Raw genomic sequence first — 18,388 nt, 5'->3', positions numbered from 1 at the left:
CCATCTCTACAAAAAATAAAAAGCTTAGCCAGGCATGGTGGTGCACACCTTTAGTCCCAGCTTTTTGGGAAGCTGAGACAGGAGGATCACTTGAGCCCAGGAGTTCAAGGCTGCAATTAGCCATGATCGAGCCACTGCACTCTGCCTGGGTGATAGAATGAAGCCTTGTCTAAAATAATAATAATAATAATAATAATAAATTAAAAAAAATCTAATCTAAACAAGCACCTCACCAAAGAATATATACAAATGAAAGTAAGCATATGAAAAAATGTTCAACATCATATGTTATCAGCAAATTGCAAATTAAAACAATGAGATACTATTATGCACCTATTCAGATACCAAAATCCAAAACACCCACCACCACCAAATGCTGGTGAGGATGTGGAACAATAGGAACTGATTAATTGCTGGTGGGAATGCAAAATGGTGCAGCCAATCTGGAAGACAGTTTGGCAGTTTCTTACAAAACTAAACGCACCCTTATCACATGATCCAGCAATCGTGCTCCTTGGTATTTATCCAAATGTTTTGAAAACTCATATCCACACAAAAACCTGCACATGGATGTTTATGGCAGCTTTATTCATAATTGCCAAAACTTGGCGGCAACCCAGATGTCCTTCCGTAGGTGAATGGATAAATAAACAGTGATACACCCAGACAATGGAATAGTATTCACCACTAAAAATAAATGCACTATCAAGCCAGGAAAAGACAGGAGGAACCTTAAACATGTATTACCAGGTGAAAGAAGCCAACCCAAACAAACTGCATACCGTATGATTCCAAATCATTTTGGAAAAAGCAAAACTGTGGCAACAGTAAAAGGACCAGTTGTTGACAGGAGTTGGAGGGGCCAGGTAGAGCACAGAATTTTTAGGGCAATGAAACGACTCTGTATCATACTACAATCAAAACCCATAGAACGGGCCAGGTGCGGTGGCTCGCGTCTGTAATCCCAGCACTTTGGGAGGCCAAGGCGGGTGGATCACCTAGAGTCAGGAGTTCAAGACCAGCCTGGCCAACATGGTGAAACCCCGTCTCTACAAAAATACAAAAATTAGATGGGCATGGTGGCGGGTGCCTGTAGTCCCAGCTACTTGGGAGGCTGAGGCAGGAGAATTGTTCGAACCCAGGAGGTGAACAGAGGTTGCAGTGAGCTGAGATCACGCCATTGCACTCCAGCCTGGGTGACAGGGCACAACTCTGTCTCAAAAACAGCAACAAACCCCCATAGAATGTAGAACACCAATAGTGAACCCCAATGTGAACTGTGGCCTTTTGGTGATGATGATGAGTCAGTGTAGGTTTATCAGTTGTAACAAATGTACCACTGCAGGATGTCCATGGCGGGGGAGGTTGTATGTGGGTGGGGACAGGGGTACATGGGAACTCTTTGTACTTTCCACTCAGTTTTGCTGCAAACCTAAAACTGCTCTAAAAAATAAAGTCTATTAATTTAAAAAAACCTAAGGAAAGATGAGTCCTGAGAGTCCAGTGATGCTTCTGGCTCAGTCCCCCACCGCCCCCAAGACACCTACCTCTGCAGCTCCTCCTTGTCCCTCCTTCCAGTCTCCTTCCTGCTTCTCCTGCTGGCCCTGGCCCATTCTGAACTGCTCACCCCTTCCTAATCCCACCCTCCAGGACCTGGGCATCTCTCTCCTTGGCCCCTTCGAAAGCTGGGCAGGCTCTTGAAGATCCACAAGGCTGGGCTTTTGCTTAGCAGGGAACCTGAGGCCAGGCCATGGCGCGGCCTCCCATTCTCCCTCCCCCAGGCTTCCCTGTCCACATCCCTGTCCATCCGCATACTCCGAATCCCCTTCCTTCCTTTGCTGCCATCTCTACTCTCCCAGAAGCCAGTCTATACTGCCTGCCTTCTGGGCCTCCAAGGCCAAACCCTGGGTGGGAGGAGTGTGCATTTGTGTGCATGTGTGTTTTTTTTTTTTCTTCTTTGAGAGTCTTGCTCTGTTGCCCAGGCTGGAGTGCAGTGGTGCAATCTCAGCTCACTATAACCTCTGCCTCCCGGACTCCAGAGATCCTCCTGCCTCAGCCTCCCCAGTAGCTGGGACTACAGATGCATGTCACCACGCCCAACTAATTTTTGTATTTTTAGTAGAGACGGAGTTTCACCATGTTAGCCAGACTGGTCTCGAACTCCTGACCTCAAGTGATCTGCTGGCCTCTGCCTCCCAAAGTGCTGGGATTACAGGCGTGAGACACCACACCCGGCTTTGTGTGCATGTTTGGTACATGCGACTGTCACAGGCACATGTGTACATGGGCATGTGTGGCATGTGCTGCTTCCTCTGTGTGTGGGTGCTGTATGTGTGATGTGCCAGGCAGCTGGTGGTGTCTGTTTGCACATGTCTGGGTGATCTATGGCTCTCCTGCATTTGGAGGTACGTCTAGCTCCAGCCTGTGACCCCCTGGAGGACCAGTTCTTCGGCCTCATTTTCCTCCCCTTCAAGCTCCTGGACACCATCCCTTCCCCATGCCAGCTCTTCCCCATGAAGAGCGCAGGAAGAACCCCCTCAGACCCACTTTCTCACCTGCCCAGTCCACGCCCAGAAGGCCATCTCCTCAGATGATCCCAACACGTCCCTGGCCTCAGGCCAAGAGGAAGCCTCATTTCACAGTCTAAGAAATGGAAGCCTCACAGGACACCGAGGTCTCCCCAAGACCAGCCACAAGTCTTTCTCCTGGCCTAGAGGGCTGGCCAGGAGGGAGTGAAGGGAATTGACCCTGGGGAGTGGGCAGGTGAGAGATGGGTGGCCAGGACAAGGGTGGCATTGCCCTCTGGGGGCAGGTGGAGCTGGGGCAGCTAAAAAATGGGGTGGCATCCCTAAAAAACAGACGAGGACACAGCAGCCAGGAGGGCTCCCTGGCCCAGGGGCATTTGCACAAAAGTCTGAGCCGACGGCCAGCACTGGAGGCTTTATTGGTTCTGTCTAGTCATTTCTCTGGGATTGTGGGGGCTGACAGCTTAAAATGGATTTTCACCAATAATGGATTCTCTTTCTCTTTTCCTGGCGGCACTGAGCTGCAACACAAAAGAGAGAGTGTCACTTGGGCCCCAGAGGGTGGTTGAAGGAGAGGGGTGAGCCCAGAGGCCCCTCTGAAGAGGTCGCTGGGGGTAAGGGGTCTTCTGCTGCTGCCCGCGTCTGGGCAGCTGAGGTTACACTCTGTGTCCATTCACTACCAGCAAGCAAGGTGTACTGGAGAGCCCTGCACCCTCATTCTCCCCTCAAGAAAAGTGTCCTGGACCCCAGGGTTGGGGCCAACAGGCTTTCAACAGGGCAGACCCCAGCCTGAGCATTCCCAACCTTGGTGAGGCCTGACCCCCAGGGTGGAAAGCCGCCTAATGCCAGTGTGGTCCTTCCCATTTTGAACCCAGGCCCCTGTGCCCACCCTCCTTGGTCCCCAGGCTTCCTCCAGCCCTCGCCTTGGCTCTGCGCCTCAGTCCACTGGAACCTCGTTCCAACAGCCTTTATGAGGTCACTGAGGTGGAGGCGTCACAGCCCACCGCATCCTGCTCCCAGGCCCTCATTCCACCGTTCCCCACCCCTACCCAGCTGTGTGAGGACCCCTGCCACGTTCTAGCACAGCCCCTCTATGGGAGCTGCGGGGCTGGCCTCACTCACTCTTCCTTGCTTCCCTGCAGCAGAGGGGACGTGGCTGGTGGCTGGAGAAGCTGGATTTGCCCTTTGATGGTGGCCCTCTTGATCCCCGGCTTGCTGAAATCAAAGTAAGATTGAGCGAAGTTCTTGTCTTCCTGACTCCAAGATTTCAGTGGTGCTCTGGCTTCGCGTGGTTTCTCTGGCAGGGTCTCTGCGTGATTTTCTGGCTCTCGCTCCTCCACAGTGGTCAGGAGGGGCTCTGTGGAAGGCTCCAGAGCCTCCTGGGGTGGAGCTTTCATCATGTGTTCCAAACTGGGCAGGTCCATCCTGCTGGAGGAGGCCATGGCCAGGGAAGATGCAAAGGTGATTAGCTCTGTCAGGTCAATGGGTGGCGGGAGATCTGAGGACAGGAGGGGGCTTGGCGCCTGGGAGCTTGTGGCTGGAGGAGCTGAGGGGGCATCAGGGATCTGGAGCTGCTCCTCGGAGCACAGGGCGTTGGTGGGGATGGCCTCCCGGAGCGGGGATCTGATGGGCTGGCCTGCGCTGCCATTGTTGAGCTGCATGTTGATGGCCCGCTGCAGGCTGTGCTCTGAGGCCTGGATGAGCTTGTTTGCCCAGAAGAGGTGCTTGGAGGTCTGCGCACTGATGGAGTGATGGCAGGCAGACACGTGGTTCTCCTCCGTGAAACTCCGGCAGTTTGAATTCAGACTCCACGGTCTGAAGGTCTGTGGCGTGGGCAGCCCCATGTTGGAGTGGACGGACTCTATCTTGCATACCAGCTGCATGGGTTCTTCGAAGTCAGACTCCTCGTTCGAGTTGGCTTCCGTGTCCAGCTCAGCTTCAAGCTTGAGGGCTGGGTATAGCTCTGACTCCAGTAAAGCCGGCACCTGTCCGATCTCCAGTTCTGGGTCTGGGTCTGGGTCCGGGTCCAGGTCCACTTTGAGTTGGGGCTTCTGCTCTAGCATGTCTGCCTCCAGCTGAAATGTTTCAACTCAAAGCTGAGGAGGCAGGAGCGGGAGGTCCTGCCCCTGAGGCCCTCCCTGGCACCGAGTCCCTGCCCCACCCCTGACCTGGGTCCTGCTCTCTTCCCCCCGCCCCCTAACCCCATGCCTGCCTCCTCTCAGAGACCTGCCTGGTGAGGGGGTGTGTGTGTGGGTGTACCCACACCGGCCTGGTACTAGGGTCCCAGGATTGTCAAGGGTAGGGGCTGGTGGGGACTTAGGGAAGAGCCCTGCCGCTTGCCTACCACCTCCCCGTAAGAGGACACTCCCATTTTTACCTCCTGTTCCTCTTGTATCTGGTGTTGACTTAAGTCATCTCTAAGACAGAAGAAGACAGAGTGGGTGATGGGGATCTGTGGGGTGGGTGGTGGCTTCAGCAGGAAGGGGGTTTCTGGGGCCCTCAAAGCCCTCTGCCTTGTAACAGAAGTTGGCACGATGCACCTCCCCCCGACCACCCTGCCAGCAGCTCATCCACTCCCCTGCTGTCCCACTCCACTGCCACCAGGAAGTCTGCAGTTGTATTCTGAAACTTTAGTGAGTTTAGGAAGCTCCTTGCCAACTCATGCCCCACCCCCAAAGAGGAATCCAGTTGGTTGGAGGTAAGGCCCAGGAATCTCATTTTTATCAAGCACTGCAGGTGAGCTGGGGCAACTCACTTCAAGGATTAGTGCCCAGAACACTAGTCCCCAGCAGGGGAGCCCCAGAGCAATGTCCTCCCACCCACCTGCCCACTCTTTCTTCAAGTGCCTGCCCACCCCCGCCTTGAGCAGCTCTGTCCTCAGCAAGCCAGGCAGCTCTGAGGGGTCAGGTCCTATCCTGTTCCTGGGTGTGCCCCACCACCCCTCAGTCTTCCTCTCATGCCAGGGGCTGAGGGCATAAACAGAAGTGGGAGGATAGACGCCCCACGCCCTCCCCAGCCTTTTGGCCTGGACACTGGCCCCGGAGAGGTTTTGGAAATGGCAGAAGGGAGGGAGATCCTAGGCTGGGGGATCCTAGGCTGGGGGTGAGGTCGGAGGTCCTGGAGGGCTCGGGGGAGGCCCTACGTTGATTGAGGATGGTTCTCACCGCATCTCTGCAACCTCCACTGACCCTTTGCCGCAGCATGGAAATCCATGGGTACCTGACAGGGGAAAGGAGGTGAGGGCAGGGAGCTGCAGGGTAGAGGACAGTCCCGGAGGGATTCCGGAGCCAGCCACCTCTTCCTGCCCTTCTTTTCTCTCTTCCCGGCTGCTATTCCCCCTCACCGTCCTGCCCCGCTCTCCTTGTTCCCGAGCCGGTCGCCATTCCTATCCTCCAGTCCTGCTCCCTCCACTCTCCGTCTGTGCCTTGCCTCCTCGGAGGCTCCCGGTTCCATCTCTATCCCCCCAAACCGTGACTGCTAACAGTACCCCGAACATGACAGAGCGCTTCCATAGCCTGGTCACTTTACCTGCTTTATCTCACTGATTCAACACAAAAAATTAGGACAGGTCCATTTGCCCAAGGTCCCCCAGCTGATCATAGCTGAAGTGATGACTTGAATGCAGGCTTGACTCAGGAAACTCTTAACTCCCTGCCCTCACCGGCTACTCCCAGGACCCTGTAACTGCGTGGAGTCCCAATAACGCCCCATGTGAACCTCCCCCATCTCCCCATTCCTGCTCCTCTGCCGGCTTCCTCTCCTCTCTCTGGGTCATCCATCACTGACTCCAGGCCAAGGCCTGCACCCCAGGTGTGTGATCTGAGGTGGTGCTAGCACCTATCCGACGATTTATGAGCTCAGATCACCCTCTGCAGGGGAGACTGACTCCTTGGGAACGTCCGCAACCCCAAACCCCTCCCTGGAGGCTTGTATCTTTTACTGCAGAAGCTGTTTCTTCACCCTGTGGGAGTGGGAAGCACTAGGCTGCCCTGTTCTCTGCTACCCAGGGCCATGCATAGGGGTTGATGGTGGGGCCATCACGACAACCCTGCCATCATGCAAGGTGGGTCCCCATCAGCCTGGGGTATGGCAGGAAGTGACAGCCCTGGCTCTGGCTGGGAAGAATCGCTCCCAGGATCATATTGGAAGGATGAGAATGTACTGCGGTCTCTTCCTAGAGATGTAGTGGCTGGAGGGAGGGGTCCTTGCATGGCTGGTCTTGGGATTGGGACCATCTGCTTCAGCCTGGTCTTGGGGGATGTATCAGCAGAGTGGCCGGCTCAATGATCTCTTCAGAACCCTCCACCTCCTTGACCACTATGCTTCCCTGGCTTCCTCACGTGTCTCTCTTCTCCCTCTCCAACTCCCCCTGTCCCAGGTCCTGCTGTTCCCCCAGGCTTCTGACCTCAGGGCCTTTGCTCCCTTTACAGAATTTCCTTGGGCAGTTTAATCAACACCCACAGCCTCAACCCCTCCATAAACGGCAGCTGGGTATGGACAGGAGAAGAAATTACTGTTGTGTGAGCCTCTTAACAGCACTGGGGGCTGGGAGAAAAAGTCAGACATTGACTCAGCTTGGGACCTCGTTGCCTGACTTGAGAATGTTCTATTAGGGATTCAAGTGATATTCTGCAGTATATGAAATAATTGAAATAATTTTTTTTTGAGGCAGGGTCTCACTCTGTCACCCACGCTGGAATGTAGTGGTGTGATCTCGGCTCACTGTAACCTCCGCCTCCTGAGATCAAGCGATTCTCCTGACTCAGCCTCCTGAGCAGCTGGGATTATAGGCATGCGCCACGATGCCCAGCTCACTTTTTGTATTTTTAGTAGAGATGGGGTTTCACCATTTTGGCCAGGCTGATCTCAAACTCCTGGCCTCAAATGATCTGCCTGCCTCGGCCTCCCAAAGTGCTGGGATTACAGGCATGAGCCACCGTGCCTGGCCAAAATAATTTCAATTTCCAGTGGTTTGTTGCTAGTACACAGAAATATATCCATCTTTTGTATCCTGCAACTATACTAAAATCTTATTTGTTCTCATCGCTTTTTTTTTCTTTTAGATTCTATCGGATTTTCTACGTAGACAATAATGTGTGTGAGTCAAGACACTTTTACTTCTTCCTTCCCAATCTGGTTCCTCTTATTTCCTTTACTTGCCTAATTGCACTGGGGACAGTCTCCATACAATGTTGAGTAGGAGTGCGTGTGTACATCCTCGCTTCGTTCTGAGCTTAGGGGAAAGTGTTTAGCCTTTCACCATTAAGGATGATGCTAGCTGTAGGTTTCTTCATGATGCCTTTCATTAGCTTGGGCATCTTTGTGAAGTTTCCTCTCTTAGATTGCTTAGTTTTAATTAGGAATGGATGCTGGATTTTGCCTAATGCTTTTTCCGCATTTATTGAGATGATCATACGGTTTTTCTTTAATATGATATTATATATGTTATACATAACATACGTTATAATACATTAACATATGAGTAATGTTATATTATTTGGGTGATAATTCTTTTATATTTTTATATTCTGTTTATGGTAAAAGACATTGTTTTTTTTTGAGACAGGGTCTCACTCTGTTGCCCAGGCTGGAGTTCAGTGGCGCAATTTCAGCAACCTCAACCTCCCTGTCTCAAGTGATCCTCCCACCTCACCTCTGGAGTAGCTGGGACTACACGTGTTCACCACCACCCCCAGCTAATTTTTGTATTTTTTGTAGAGATGGGTCTTGTTATATTGCCCAGGCCGGTCTTGAACTCCTGGGCTCAAACTATCCACCTGCCTTGGCCTTCCAAAGTGCTAGATTATAGGTGTGAGCCACCATGCCCAGCTATAAATTTATTTTTTAAAATGTTAAATCAGCCTTGCGTTACTGGGATAAACCTCATTTGGTTGTGATATATTACCCTTTTTCTATGTTGTTGAATCTGATTGGCTTTTTTTCAGAATTTTCACATGCATATTCATGAGGGATATTGGTGTATAATTTTCTTTTCTTGTAATGTCTTTGTTAGGTTTTGATAGGGAGGATGGCTTCGGCCCGGGAGGCAGACGTTGCAGTGAGCCGAGATGGTGCCATTGCACTCCAGCCTGGGTGACAGAGCAAGACTCTGTCTCAAAAAAATACAAAAAGGAGATGAGGTCTCGCTATGTTGCCCAGGCTGGTCTCAAACTCCTGAGCTCAAGTGATCTTCCCATCTTGGCCTCCCAAAGTGTTGGGATTACAGGCGTGCGCCACCATGCCTGGCCTAATTTCTTACCTCAAATTCATACCTTGTATGTCCAGACTCTTAAGTGTGGCTGCCACGGTTCTGCCTGTCTGACCCTTGTCTCCCTTTCTAGTCTGTCATCTCTCCATACCCCACTCTCCTCGCCCTATTCATCCTTCATCCTTTCACCCAAATGAGAAACCTGGGTCATTTGTGACTCCTCCTCACTCCGCAGCTCCTGCCCTCCTACCCCTGATGCTGTCCTCGTCTCCCAGTACCAGAGCCAACACACACCCATGACTTCCTACCCTTTGGCACTTGGTGCTGAGTGCTTTGCACATTCAGTCTTCATACCTACCCTATGCCCAGTTGGCCACGGCTCTCCTCTCACAGATGAGGAAACGTGTATGAGGTCACGCAGCTATTAAGAGCAGCACACGACCCAAAGGCAGGTCTGGCTGGCTCCAAACTCTGGGATGCTACTCACTGCACTGTCTTAAATCTCTTTAGTCTTCCAGTGGGACCACTGCAGCTATGTCCCCCTCCAACCTGGATTTTCAATGACCTCAGAGTGAGCCTGCTACATCTCACTTGTCTCCGGTTACCCCCAGACTCCATGTGGCCTCTTGGTCTGATCTCTACCTTCATTTTTCATCTCTTGGCATCCAGCTTCCTGTCCCTCACCCTAAGCCGAAGCTACCCCCAGAGTACGGCAGGCCTTTCTGCACCCAGTGCCTTTGCAAATGCTATTTCTTATACCTGGAAAGCCTTCTTCTGGCAAAGTCCTACTCATGCCTGAAAGCCCAATTCAAATAATCAGTGTAATCCTCTCCATGACAGACCTGGCTGTCTAATCTACGTTTTACCTTACAGGAGTGAGCCACTGCACCCGACCTCTGGTTAATTTTTTTTTTTTTTTTTGACAGGGTCTTGCTCTGTGGCCCAGGCTGGAGTGGCAGCATCATAGCTCACTGCAACTCCTGGGCTCCAGTGAGCCTCCCAGCTCAGCCTCCCAAATAGCTGGGACTAGAGGCTCATGCCGCCACACCTGTCTAATTTTAAACATTTCCTGTAGAGGACAAAGTCTCGCTGTGTTGCCTAGGCTGGTCTTGAACTCCTGGCCTCATGTGATCCTCCCACCTCTGCCTCCCGAAGTGTTGGGATTGCAGGCGTTGAGCCATCATGCCCACCTAATTTTTGACCATTTTTAATGCTGGCCCATGCCCTTCTGGGAGACAGGATCCCCAAAAGAAAGCCACCATTTCAGTGGGGGATCTGACGCCCCTATGGGAAGGGGAGACACAGGGCACTGGGGGCAAACATCTTTGCTCATTGGTTCAGAGAAGAGTACAAGGCATCAACGAAGCGCTCCATAAAAGTCTGCTGAAGACTGCCGCTCCTCCCTGCAAAGCCTCAAGCATCAAGGAGGGACAACTGGATGTGATTTTTTGGATCTGCAGTTCAGGATAATTCATGAGTCGTTTCCTGTGCACAAGGCCATTGCTCCTTCTGTGGTCTCAGAACCCCTTCAAGAACCACTGACTCTGCAGTTCCCTACTCCAAGGCGCGCATGCGTGTCCGTGAGAGCACACGGGTGTGCACCGCGCAGGGGCTGAGGCTGGGAGCCGTAGTCAGGGGCACCGGGTGGGCTTTGGCGGCGGGTCGACCTGCCTTTCAGGTGCCGGGGGTTTGGGAGCAGGGGAACGGGCCCTGGGCGGATTCCTGACCGCCCCCTTCGCGCCCCTCCCCCCCTCACTTTCGCTTTCCCCGCCTGCCCCAACCCTCGCCCCCGGGCGCTCGGCCGCTCCCACCTGTCACCCCCATGCAGACCGAGGCTCTGTCCTGGAGGCGGGGAGCGGGCTGGTGGATGCTGCCTCTCCGCCTCCAGTGTGCTCTTTGGCTGAGGGACTGGTGGGCGCTGGAAATATTAGAGGCGCCGGTGCCTGTGATGTCGCCGCCTCTGTGACGTCCCCGCCGCGACCCCACAGGCAGGGAGCCGCATTTAGGTTTCGGGCGGGCGGACGGGGGACGGCCCGAGTGAGGCGTCCTCCGAAGGCTGCGGGCCGGAAGCCAGAACTCCTTCCTCTCCGAAGACCTCGGGGGTGGGGCTCGCGCTTCCGCAGCGGGCCTAGAGCGAGAGGCAGGCGGCAGGTAAGCCTGGCTGTGCTGGACCGGACTTGCACCCGCTCTGCACGCCAGGGGCTCAGGGCTGCCGCCCTTTTCGTGGTCCCAGGGCCCTTCCCAGAACCGGCTAAACCAACCCAAGCCGCGCGCACACACACTTGTGCACACAGGGAGTGTGGAACCAGATTCGATAAGGCACCCCTTGTGCCCCAGCTCCATGACCAAGGAACTCAGCCTACAAAGGCATCCCTGGCCCCATGCAGGGCTCAGGAGGCAGCGGAAAGGGTTAAGAGTCCAGGCCTCAAGGACAGGAGGGGAGGGTGGAGGGCCTGTGGTGTGCATCCGGCATCCCTGGCTGGTCAGGGCCCAGAACCCATCCCTATTTCCCTTCTGGTGGTAGGGGGCTGCCTGACTTGGGCAGTGGCACAAAGCATGCAGGCTTTGTTGTCCTCCTCCTCCACCCCTCAGCCTGGCATATTTTGGCGAGGGACTTCCCTGATGCCACCGGGCAAGGCATCTTGCCTAACTGGTCTGAATGACTAGCCCAGAGTTGGGACTAGAAGCAGCCACTGGGAGGAGTGGTGGGAAAGCAGCCCCACTCAAGGGCTGAAACAGTCCTTGTCCAAAACAAGGGGGACTTGAAAAGATCTCAGCAAGAAGGCAAAGAGAGGCAGTTGTTAGGGTCGTGAGGTTCAGCAGGCCGGCAGGCAAGAGAGAGGACACCGATGGCCTGGAAACATTTGTCATCACCCCAAACTTTATTGCTTACAAAGAGTTCTCTACAACCCAGACTCTGCAGTACCAAGGCTGCAGTTCTTTATGTGCTGGGGGCCGGGGCTGTCTCCCCGGGAGCAGTCTGGCTCAATGTGGACAGCTGGACAAAGGCTGTCTTGGCAAGATGTGGGAATGAGCTTCTCCCAAGGAGTCTCGGCGTCCCCTGCCCCAGGAGGTTGAGGCTAGCAGACACCCCCTGACGATTCACAGCTGATTTAATGCTACGTGAGTCCTGAGTAGCTCCCCTGGGAGAAGAGGCTAAGCTGGGGCAATGGGGAAGGGGGTGCTATTCTTAGAGAAATCTGGAAGAGGTTTGAGGAGTCACATGCATGTGGACAGCTCAAGACTGTGTCCCTTCACCCCATCTCCTGGCTTGCTATGCTCCTACAGAGTCACTGCCCTGCCCTGCCAGAGGACAGCCATGAAAGTGCTTTGAGGTCATCAGAGTGCAAAGTGCCGTCGGCAGTACCCTCTGGCCAGGGGCAGGGCAGGGTGAGTGTCAGTGTGATGCTGAGCTGTGCTCTGGGGAACCAGCACGCTGGACACTGATAGTGGGGCTGGGGCGCCGGAGCGTCTCTGTCTGCTGCTTTCCTTAGCACTGATCATGTCCATCCACAGACTGTTCCTGTCAGGCATATCCTGCATCACCCTTCACCTTTACAGATGAGGGAACTGAGTGCCAGCGAGTCTGGGGCAGTGCTGGGCCTGAAGGGGCTCGGGGCCTGCTGCTCTGGGGAAGAGTGGTAGCCAGCAGCAAAGGGGCACATGTCTGGGGACTGAGAACCACTTCACTTACACACCTTCTTTGGTCCTTGGCTGAACCAGAGGTCAACTCAGGACCTGTGCTGCAACAACCTGAAAAGTGTGGTGTATTCTACCAGGGAGCCTTCCCAGGGTCAGGCATTCTTTTCCCCTACACCCAAAAGGGGTGAGCTGGCCAGGTGAGGCCAGGCAAGGGGTTTAGAGGGCCCCCTTAACCTACGGGCGGGCATACCTGCTGACCTGGTTCTGCACTGAACCTGAGTGTGGGCCCTTACACACTTGACACTCTCACACCAGCCTGGAGGGTGAGGGGCCGAGGGGCTCGCCCACCCCTTCTGACCCAGGCTGGAAGCTGCTCTCCCCTGTCTGCCAGCAAATGGTCACTGATCCAAGCGGGTCAGGCCAACTCGACTGGAGCAGGGCAGAGAAGATCTTGTTTGTTTCCCGAGGTAACTCCTGCCATCCTCCTCTGTCTCTTCATGTGGCGGAGTGTTTTCTCAGCAGGGTGGGGCAGGACTCAGGTGTGAAATCCTGGGAGGCATTCTGCTTGCCCCCACCTTGCTGCTGCCAGGCCCTGGTCCCACTGCTGAGCCGGGGGCTGGCAGATCCCTGGGAGCGGCTGAGCCTGTGTTTCAGGGCAGCATCGTGCACCGAGCAGGAAGGCTGCTTCCGGCAGTGTGGAGCCGGCGGTGGAGGGCAGGGTTAGGGCCTATTCTCCAGCTGGCCATGCTTGACCCTCCAGCTCCAGGCGAAGCTGCCATCAGGGGCCAGTGTGCACTGCAGGTCGATGCCCGAGTCTGGCACCTCCATGTCGTAGCGAACAGGCTGCCCGTCTTTGGTCACCAAGCTGAAGGCTGCAGCTGGGATCTAAGGGTGGAGCAAACCAGTGGGCTGAGATCATGGCATAGGGCTCAAGCCATGTAGAAAGGTAAAGACATCTCCCTCCAGCCAGACCGGCAGTCCTAAGGGCACTGCCTGTCTGTCATTCCATGGGAATCAGAGAATCCCACCCGGCTCAAGCGTAGGTCTGGAGGACCTCTTCGTCACCACTGCCAGCCTTGCTTTGAGGCCCTGGGGAATGCTTTGAGGTCCTGGGGGACGTTGAAGGCCCATTCCAAGTATTCCCTAGAGTGCCATTCTACTTCTTTGAAAGCTTTCCTCCTGGAGGGTGGGGCCAGCTGCACTGGCTTCTGGGACTCTGCCCGTCAGAGTGTACCTGCCCCCCTTACCTGGCTGCTGATGCCAGTGGCAATGTCTCCCACTTTGACCCGGTGGAACTCCCGGATGTGCAGGTGTTCACCATTAAGAGACTGTATTTGGACTTTCACACCTAGAAGGCAGACAAGGTGATAGTCAGGAGAGCGGCTGCTGGCTCCCCAAGGACCAGGGTCCTGGCAGGGGCTGGGGGAACGTTTTTGTTAAAAGTCACTCTGCCCTATGTAGGGGGGAGCAGATCTGGCTGTGATGGAGCAGCAGAGATAAAATTTAGGCTGGTCTAAGCACAGCTGCATTTTTTTTTGTTTTTGAGACAGAGTCTCACTGTGTCGCCCTGGCTGAAGTGCAGTGGCGTGATCTCAGCTCACTGCAACCTTTACCTCCCGGGTTCAAGTGATTCTCCTGCCTCAGCCTCTCAAGTAGCTGGGATTACAGGCATGCGCCACTATACCCAGCTAATTTTTGTATTTTTAGTAGAGACGAGGTTTCACCATGTTGGCCAGGCTGATCTCGAACCCCTGACCTCATGTAATCCACCTGCCTTGGCCTCCCTAAGTGCTGGGATTACAGGTGTGGGCCACCACACCCGGTCACAAAGCTGCATTTTATAAGAAAAAAAAAATTCAGGCTGGAACAGCCCTCATATTATATACACCTGCTAGTTCTTCCTGGCCGTCAGCACCTGGGATTTGGCCTGTGCATTGCTAAGAGCTGGGGCTGGCTCCTATGGGGAAGTAGTATTTCAACTTGGATGCAAAGCAGAAAGGAACTGAACACAAGGATTCTTAAATTAGATTATGGGCAATTTAGATTGTTCCCTGAGTTGAAGTGGCCTTTGGCCAGCCATGGGGCCCTGATGCCATGAGTCACACTTGCCCTGGAGAGGGCCAGGGAACTCCGAGCTGATGATGCCCTTGTTGTAGCAAAGCCACATCATAACCTATGCAATCAAGCTTGAAAACGAAGGAATTTTATGTTGTCTTTCTCATCTGACCTCAAATCCCAGAGGGGGATTCCTTTTGCTGAGTTTTTGATTAAAATGCTCATGGGTCCTGTTCCTTTTCCCTTTAGAAGAGATTAATTGCTCATTTTCCTGACTCCAGGTCAAGAGACTGCTCTCCTCCCCAAGCTAGGGGAATCTTCTGGGACTCTATCAACTGACAATGAGGGGATAATGGTCCCTCACTGCCCCATCAGGAAAGGCTCGTGGGTGATTGGGACCTTTGCTTGAAACCCAACTTACTGGCCAGGAACCTCAAGTTCTGGGACCAGGCGCCTTCCTCCCTCCCACTGTGCCAGGGGAGGGGAGACAAAATCCCTCAATGGCTGTCTAGCTCCAGGCAGATCAGCTGCCACGGGGACTGCTGAGCAGGTGGGAATTGGACTGTACCATTGAAATAGCTTGGGGTGTCGGTGGGCCGCCCCCGGGCCAGCACCATGTTCCAGCTGGAGCTTCGAGCCTCGGCCTGGCTGCTCCAGGAGTGTACGCCTGAGCTCAGGGTGTCCCGCGAGCTTTGAGAGGCCTTTGATGGGTTCTGAAACAACAGGATTGGGTACGGACTCAGGGCCCTGGGCTCCAGGATCCATCTCCGGCTTGGGTCTCATTTGGGGAAAAGGGGCACTGCTCATGCCCTCAGCTGGAGGAGGGTAAGGGTTGCCTCCATGGGGGACCAAGGCCTGCCTCCCCATTATCTCTGGTGGCAAAACACATTCCCTAATCCCAGAAAGGTAGATTCCCATGGTTTCTCTGACTCTGAACCATGACCACCTCCCCCAACCTAGTGAGGACCCCCACCAGAAGGAAGGGGTGACCCCCATCACCCTCCTTTTACCCACTACTTGCACAGTGTCCATTCACTAGCTGGACGCAAAGCTACTTGCTCTGTGCCAGGGCCGGGAGAACCACACCCCTGGAGCCATGGCTCCGGGGCCACAACCGACTCACCTTCTCACTGTCATCCGACAGGGAGAGGCTGTCGATGCTGAGGCACGAGAGAATTTGCTCCTGCTCCTCCAGAGAAAATGGCTGGGACAGGCTGTTGAGGAATAATTCTGCAGGGAAAAGTGGAAGATGGCTGTGAAAGACTGGGAGGAGGCTGGCTGTGTTTTCAGGGGTTCTTCCTGCACAGTCGGTAGAAGCTGAGCTGCTGGGGAAGGGGCTGGAAGAAAGCCCACACCGCAGGTAAAGAGAAACACCGGCCTCCGCGGGTGGCCCAGGGCCAGTGCTCAGGGCCCCACTGCAGCCACGGCTGCCCGTACCTATTTCCAGCTGCTGCAGTTCCTGCTCCGGGAAGGTTGCTTTCCGCTCTGGTGAGCTGGGGTTTCTGGCAGGGGCTGGCTCCAGGGAGGACAGAGGTAAGGGTTCCCACATCCCAGACTCCTCCTTGCTCAAAGTCAAGGGAGGAGACTTGTTTGGCTCTGGGGGCTCTGGTGGGAGAGGAGGCTGGAGCTTAGGGGCTCTGCCTGTTGTCTCCTCAGCTGGCCGGGGCCCTGGGGCCCTTGGCGAAAGCTCTCTCGGCTGGGCATGGAGGGTCTGGTGATAATTGGCTTGATTTGGCGGTGGATGTCTTGGTTCTTTATATTCTCCCCTCCAGGGGCTCTTCAGACCTCCCACTAGAAAACAGAGAGTACAATGGTGAGGGGAAGCGTGCTGTGCACAGACAGCGGTCCAGGCAGGAGCGGCCTCTCCTGAGTGCAGAAGGGCTAGAGGCAAACAAAGGGGAGGACACTGCCCCGGGCCACCATGGGAGGTGGCTCCAGAGGGCAGCATGGTGGTCTCCACAGGAGACTTCCTCAATAAAATGGTCCCAATATGACAGGGATAGGACTGGATTTCTGTCTTTGATTCTGTTTTTCTTCTAGGTATCAGTAGCAAATTCAAAAACTACAGAATCAGCTCCAGAGGACTTTGTTAACAAGAAAGAGAAGATTGAAAACAGCCCTGGGGCTACACCAACTCAAGAGCTCCCAGGCAAAGTGGCATCCTGGACCCACCATCTCTCCTACCCCATCCTCAGTTGGTACTTCCCCAGGCACCGTTTGTTCTGGCATGGGGCGAGTTCAGCCCTGGGACCACCCTCATCCTTATAACTACCAGCTGCCTTTGGTGAGGTGCAAGATCTCTCTGGTTTTCTTTATTTCATTTTCATTCCTATAATCACAGCCTTTTTGTGCCCATCCCTCAGGTGACATTCTATTATGTTTGATGTGTCATTTTTGATTTGGTTGTGTCCTTGCAAAATGCGTTGTTTTATTTATCAATTTATTTTTATTTTTATTTTTTTAAAGAGATGAGGTCTCATCATGTTGCCCAGGCTGGACTCCAACTCCTGGGCTCAAGCGATCCTTCCACCTCAATCTTCTGAGTGGCTGGGACTACAGATGTGCGCCACCATACCTGGCTATTGATCAATTTTTAGTTTACCAAACAGGCATTATGTTCTGGGTCCCATTCTGTGTCGGGTTCTCTTTTCACTTGGCACCATCGCTTTAGGATCCATCCATGCTGCTCTGTGAACACCGAGTTGCTTTAACTGCTTGGTGCTCCATGCGGCATCCCCTTTTGTGTCTCTGTCCTCCCAGTGAGGGACCCCATCGTACCCTACTCCCCTCCCACAAAGGAAGCTGTAGTGCGCATCCTCAGGCGTGTCCCCATATGGATCTGCTGGCATTCCTTTGTCAGTGCACCCAGGGGTAGAAGTCCTTGGTCTCAGTCTGCAGACGTCTGCCTGAGTGCAGCCAGGTGCCCCCCAGAGTGGGTAGCCTTGTCCACAAGGCTGTCCTCAGCAGCACCTGAGGGGTCCCAACAGCCCTACATCCCACCAACTTTCTGCTGTTTTCCAGTCAAATGGCTCTTGAGTGTTACCTGGCTTTATTTATTTATTTATTTTTTGAGTCAGGTTCTCTGTTGCCCAGGCTGGAGTGCAGTGGTACAATCATGGCTCACTGCAGCCTCGATCTTCCAGGCTCAAACAATCCTCTCACCTCCTGAGTAGCTAGGACTACACGCATGTGCCACCATGCCTGGCTAATTTTTAAATTTTTTTGCAGAGGAAGGGTCTTGCTATGTTGCACAGGCTGATCTTGAACTCCTGGCCTCAAGCGATCCTCCTGCCCCAGCCTCCCAAAGTGCTGGGATTACAGGTGTGAGCCACTGCTCCCGGCCTGTCTTTATTTTGTATTCTTGGATTCCTAGTGAGTTTGAGCCCCCTCTATACATCATAACCCTTATGATACTAGTAAACATATATTTTATCTTTAACCCCATTTCTGGCACAGAACTCCTAAAAGCCTTACTCTCCAAAATGATCTCTTTCTGTGTACTAATGGATTGACTGAAGGCTGGCAGCCCCTAGGTAGCTTCAAGATGGGGGCTGGTCATCAGAGAGACATAGGCAGGATTAGAGGGTTGAGACTTTCATCCCACCATCCCACATACTGGAAGGGAAGGGGGCTAAAGGTTAAGCTGTTCGCCAATGGCCAGTGATTTATTCAATCATGCCTACGTAATGAAGCCTACACAAAAACCCAAGAAGACAGGGTTCAGAGAACTTCTGGTAGCTGGGCACATGGAGGTTCCTGGAGGGTGCCAAGCCCTGGAAGCTCTGTGCTCCCTCCCACATGCCTTGCCCTATGCATCTCTTCATTTGTATCCTTTGTAATATCCTTTCTAATAAACTGGTAAATGTAAGGAAGTGTTTCTCTGAGTTCTGTGAGCCACTCCAGCCAATTAATCAATCCCAAGGAGGGGGTCATGGGGTCCCTGACTTATAGCCAGTTG

General features: G+C 53.7%; 2 protein-coding genes and 1 long non-coding RNA gene across 5 annotated transcripts in view; 1 reads left to right on the top strand and 2 right to left on the bottom strand.

The window, feature by feature from the left end:
- Nucleotides 1-2,925: 2,925 nt before the first annotated feature.
- Nucleotides 2,926-10,822, bottom strand: SPATA32 (spermatogenesis associated 32). Its single transcript, XM_003806536.5, has 5 exons — nt 10,545-10,822; nt 5,690-5,744; nt 4,903-4,942; nt 3,648-4,600; nt 2,926-3,046 (listed from the first exon to the last, which is right to left on the bottom strand). The coding sequence occupies exons 1-5, from the start codon at nt 10,555-10,557 to the stop codon at nt 2,959-2,961; spliced, it is 1,149 nt and encodes a 382-aa protein (XP_003806584.2). The 5' UTR covers nt 10,558-10,822; the 3' UTR covers nt 2,926-2,958.
- Nucleotides 7,082-18,298, top strand: LOC103783438 (uncharacterized). Of its 2 annotated transcripts, XR_010110626.1 has the most exons (4): nt 7,082-10,884; nt 15,575-15,790; nt 15,878-15,963; nt 16,471-18,298. It is a non-coding gene; the product is annotated as an uncharacterized LOC103783438 (long non-coding RNA). The 2 variants fall into 2 exon arrangements; XR_001337307.4 differs by lacking the exon at nt 15,878-15,963 and having other exon boundaries at nt 7,095-10,884.
- The window catches only part of MAP3K14 (mitogen-activated protein kinase kinase kinase 14), a 53,901-nt gene continuing 47,105 nt past the window's right edge, over nt 11,593-18,388 (bottom strand). The window contains exons 12-16 of one of the 2 annotated variants that reach the window (XM_003806535.5): nt 15,868-16,221; nt 15,554-15,660; nt 14,999-15,143; nt 13,623-13,723; nt 11,593-13,260 (exon numbers count right to left, since the gene is read on the bottom strand). In XM_003806535.5, coding sequence (XP_003806583.1) covers nt 13,096-13,260; nt 13,623-13,723; nt 14,999-15,143; nt 15,554-15,660; nt 15,868-16,221 — 872 coding nt within the window. In that variant the 3' untranslated portion in view covers nt 11,593-13,095. Of the gene's footprint in view, nt 13,261-13,622; nt 13,724-14,998; nt 15,144-15,553; nt 16,222-18,388 lie in introns of both variants that reach the window. The other variant, XM_063598985.1, reaches the window with a different exon arrangement.

This window comes from Pan paniscus, chromosome 19 (genome assembly GCF_029289425.2).
Source record: "Pan paniscus chromosome 19, NHGRI_mPanPan1-v2.0_pri, whole genome shotgun sequence".
NCBI lineage: Eukaryota > Metazoa > Chordata > Mammalia > Primates > Hominidae > Pan > Pan paniscus.
This window is presented reverse-complemented; position numbering and strand designations above follow the sequence as displayed.

Excerpts from the sequence above, each read along its gene's own strand:
- SPATA32 (XM_003806536.5), bottom strand. Across the intron at positions 4,601-4,902 it reads AGATACAAGAGGAACAGGAG|CTGGAGGCAGACATGCTAGA; the intron begins GTAAAAATGGGA and ends GAAACATTTCAG. Across the intron at positions 3,047-3,647 it reads CTGCAGGGAAGCAAGGAAGA|CTCAGTGCCGCCAGGAAAAG; the intron begins GTGAGTGAGGCC and ends TTTGTGTTGCAG.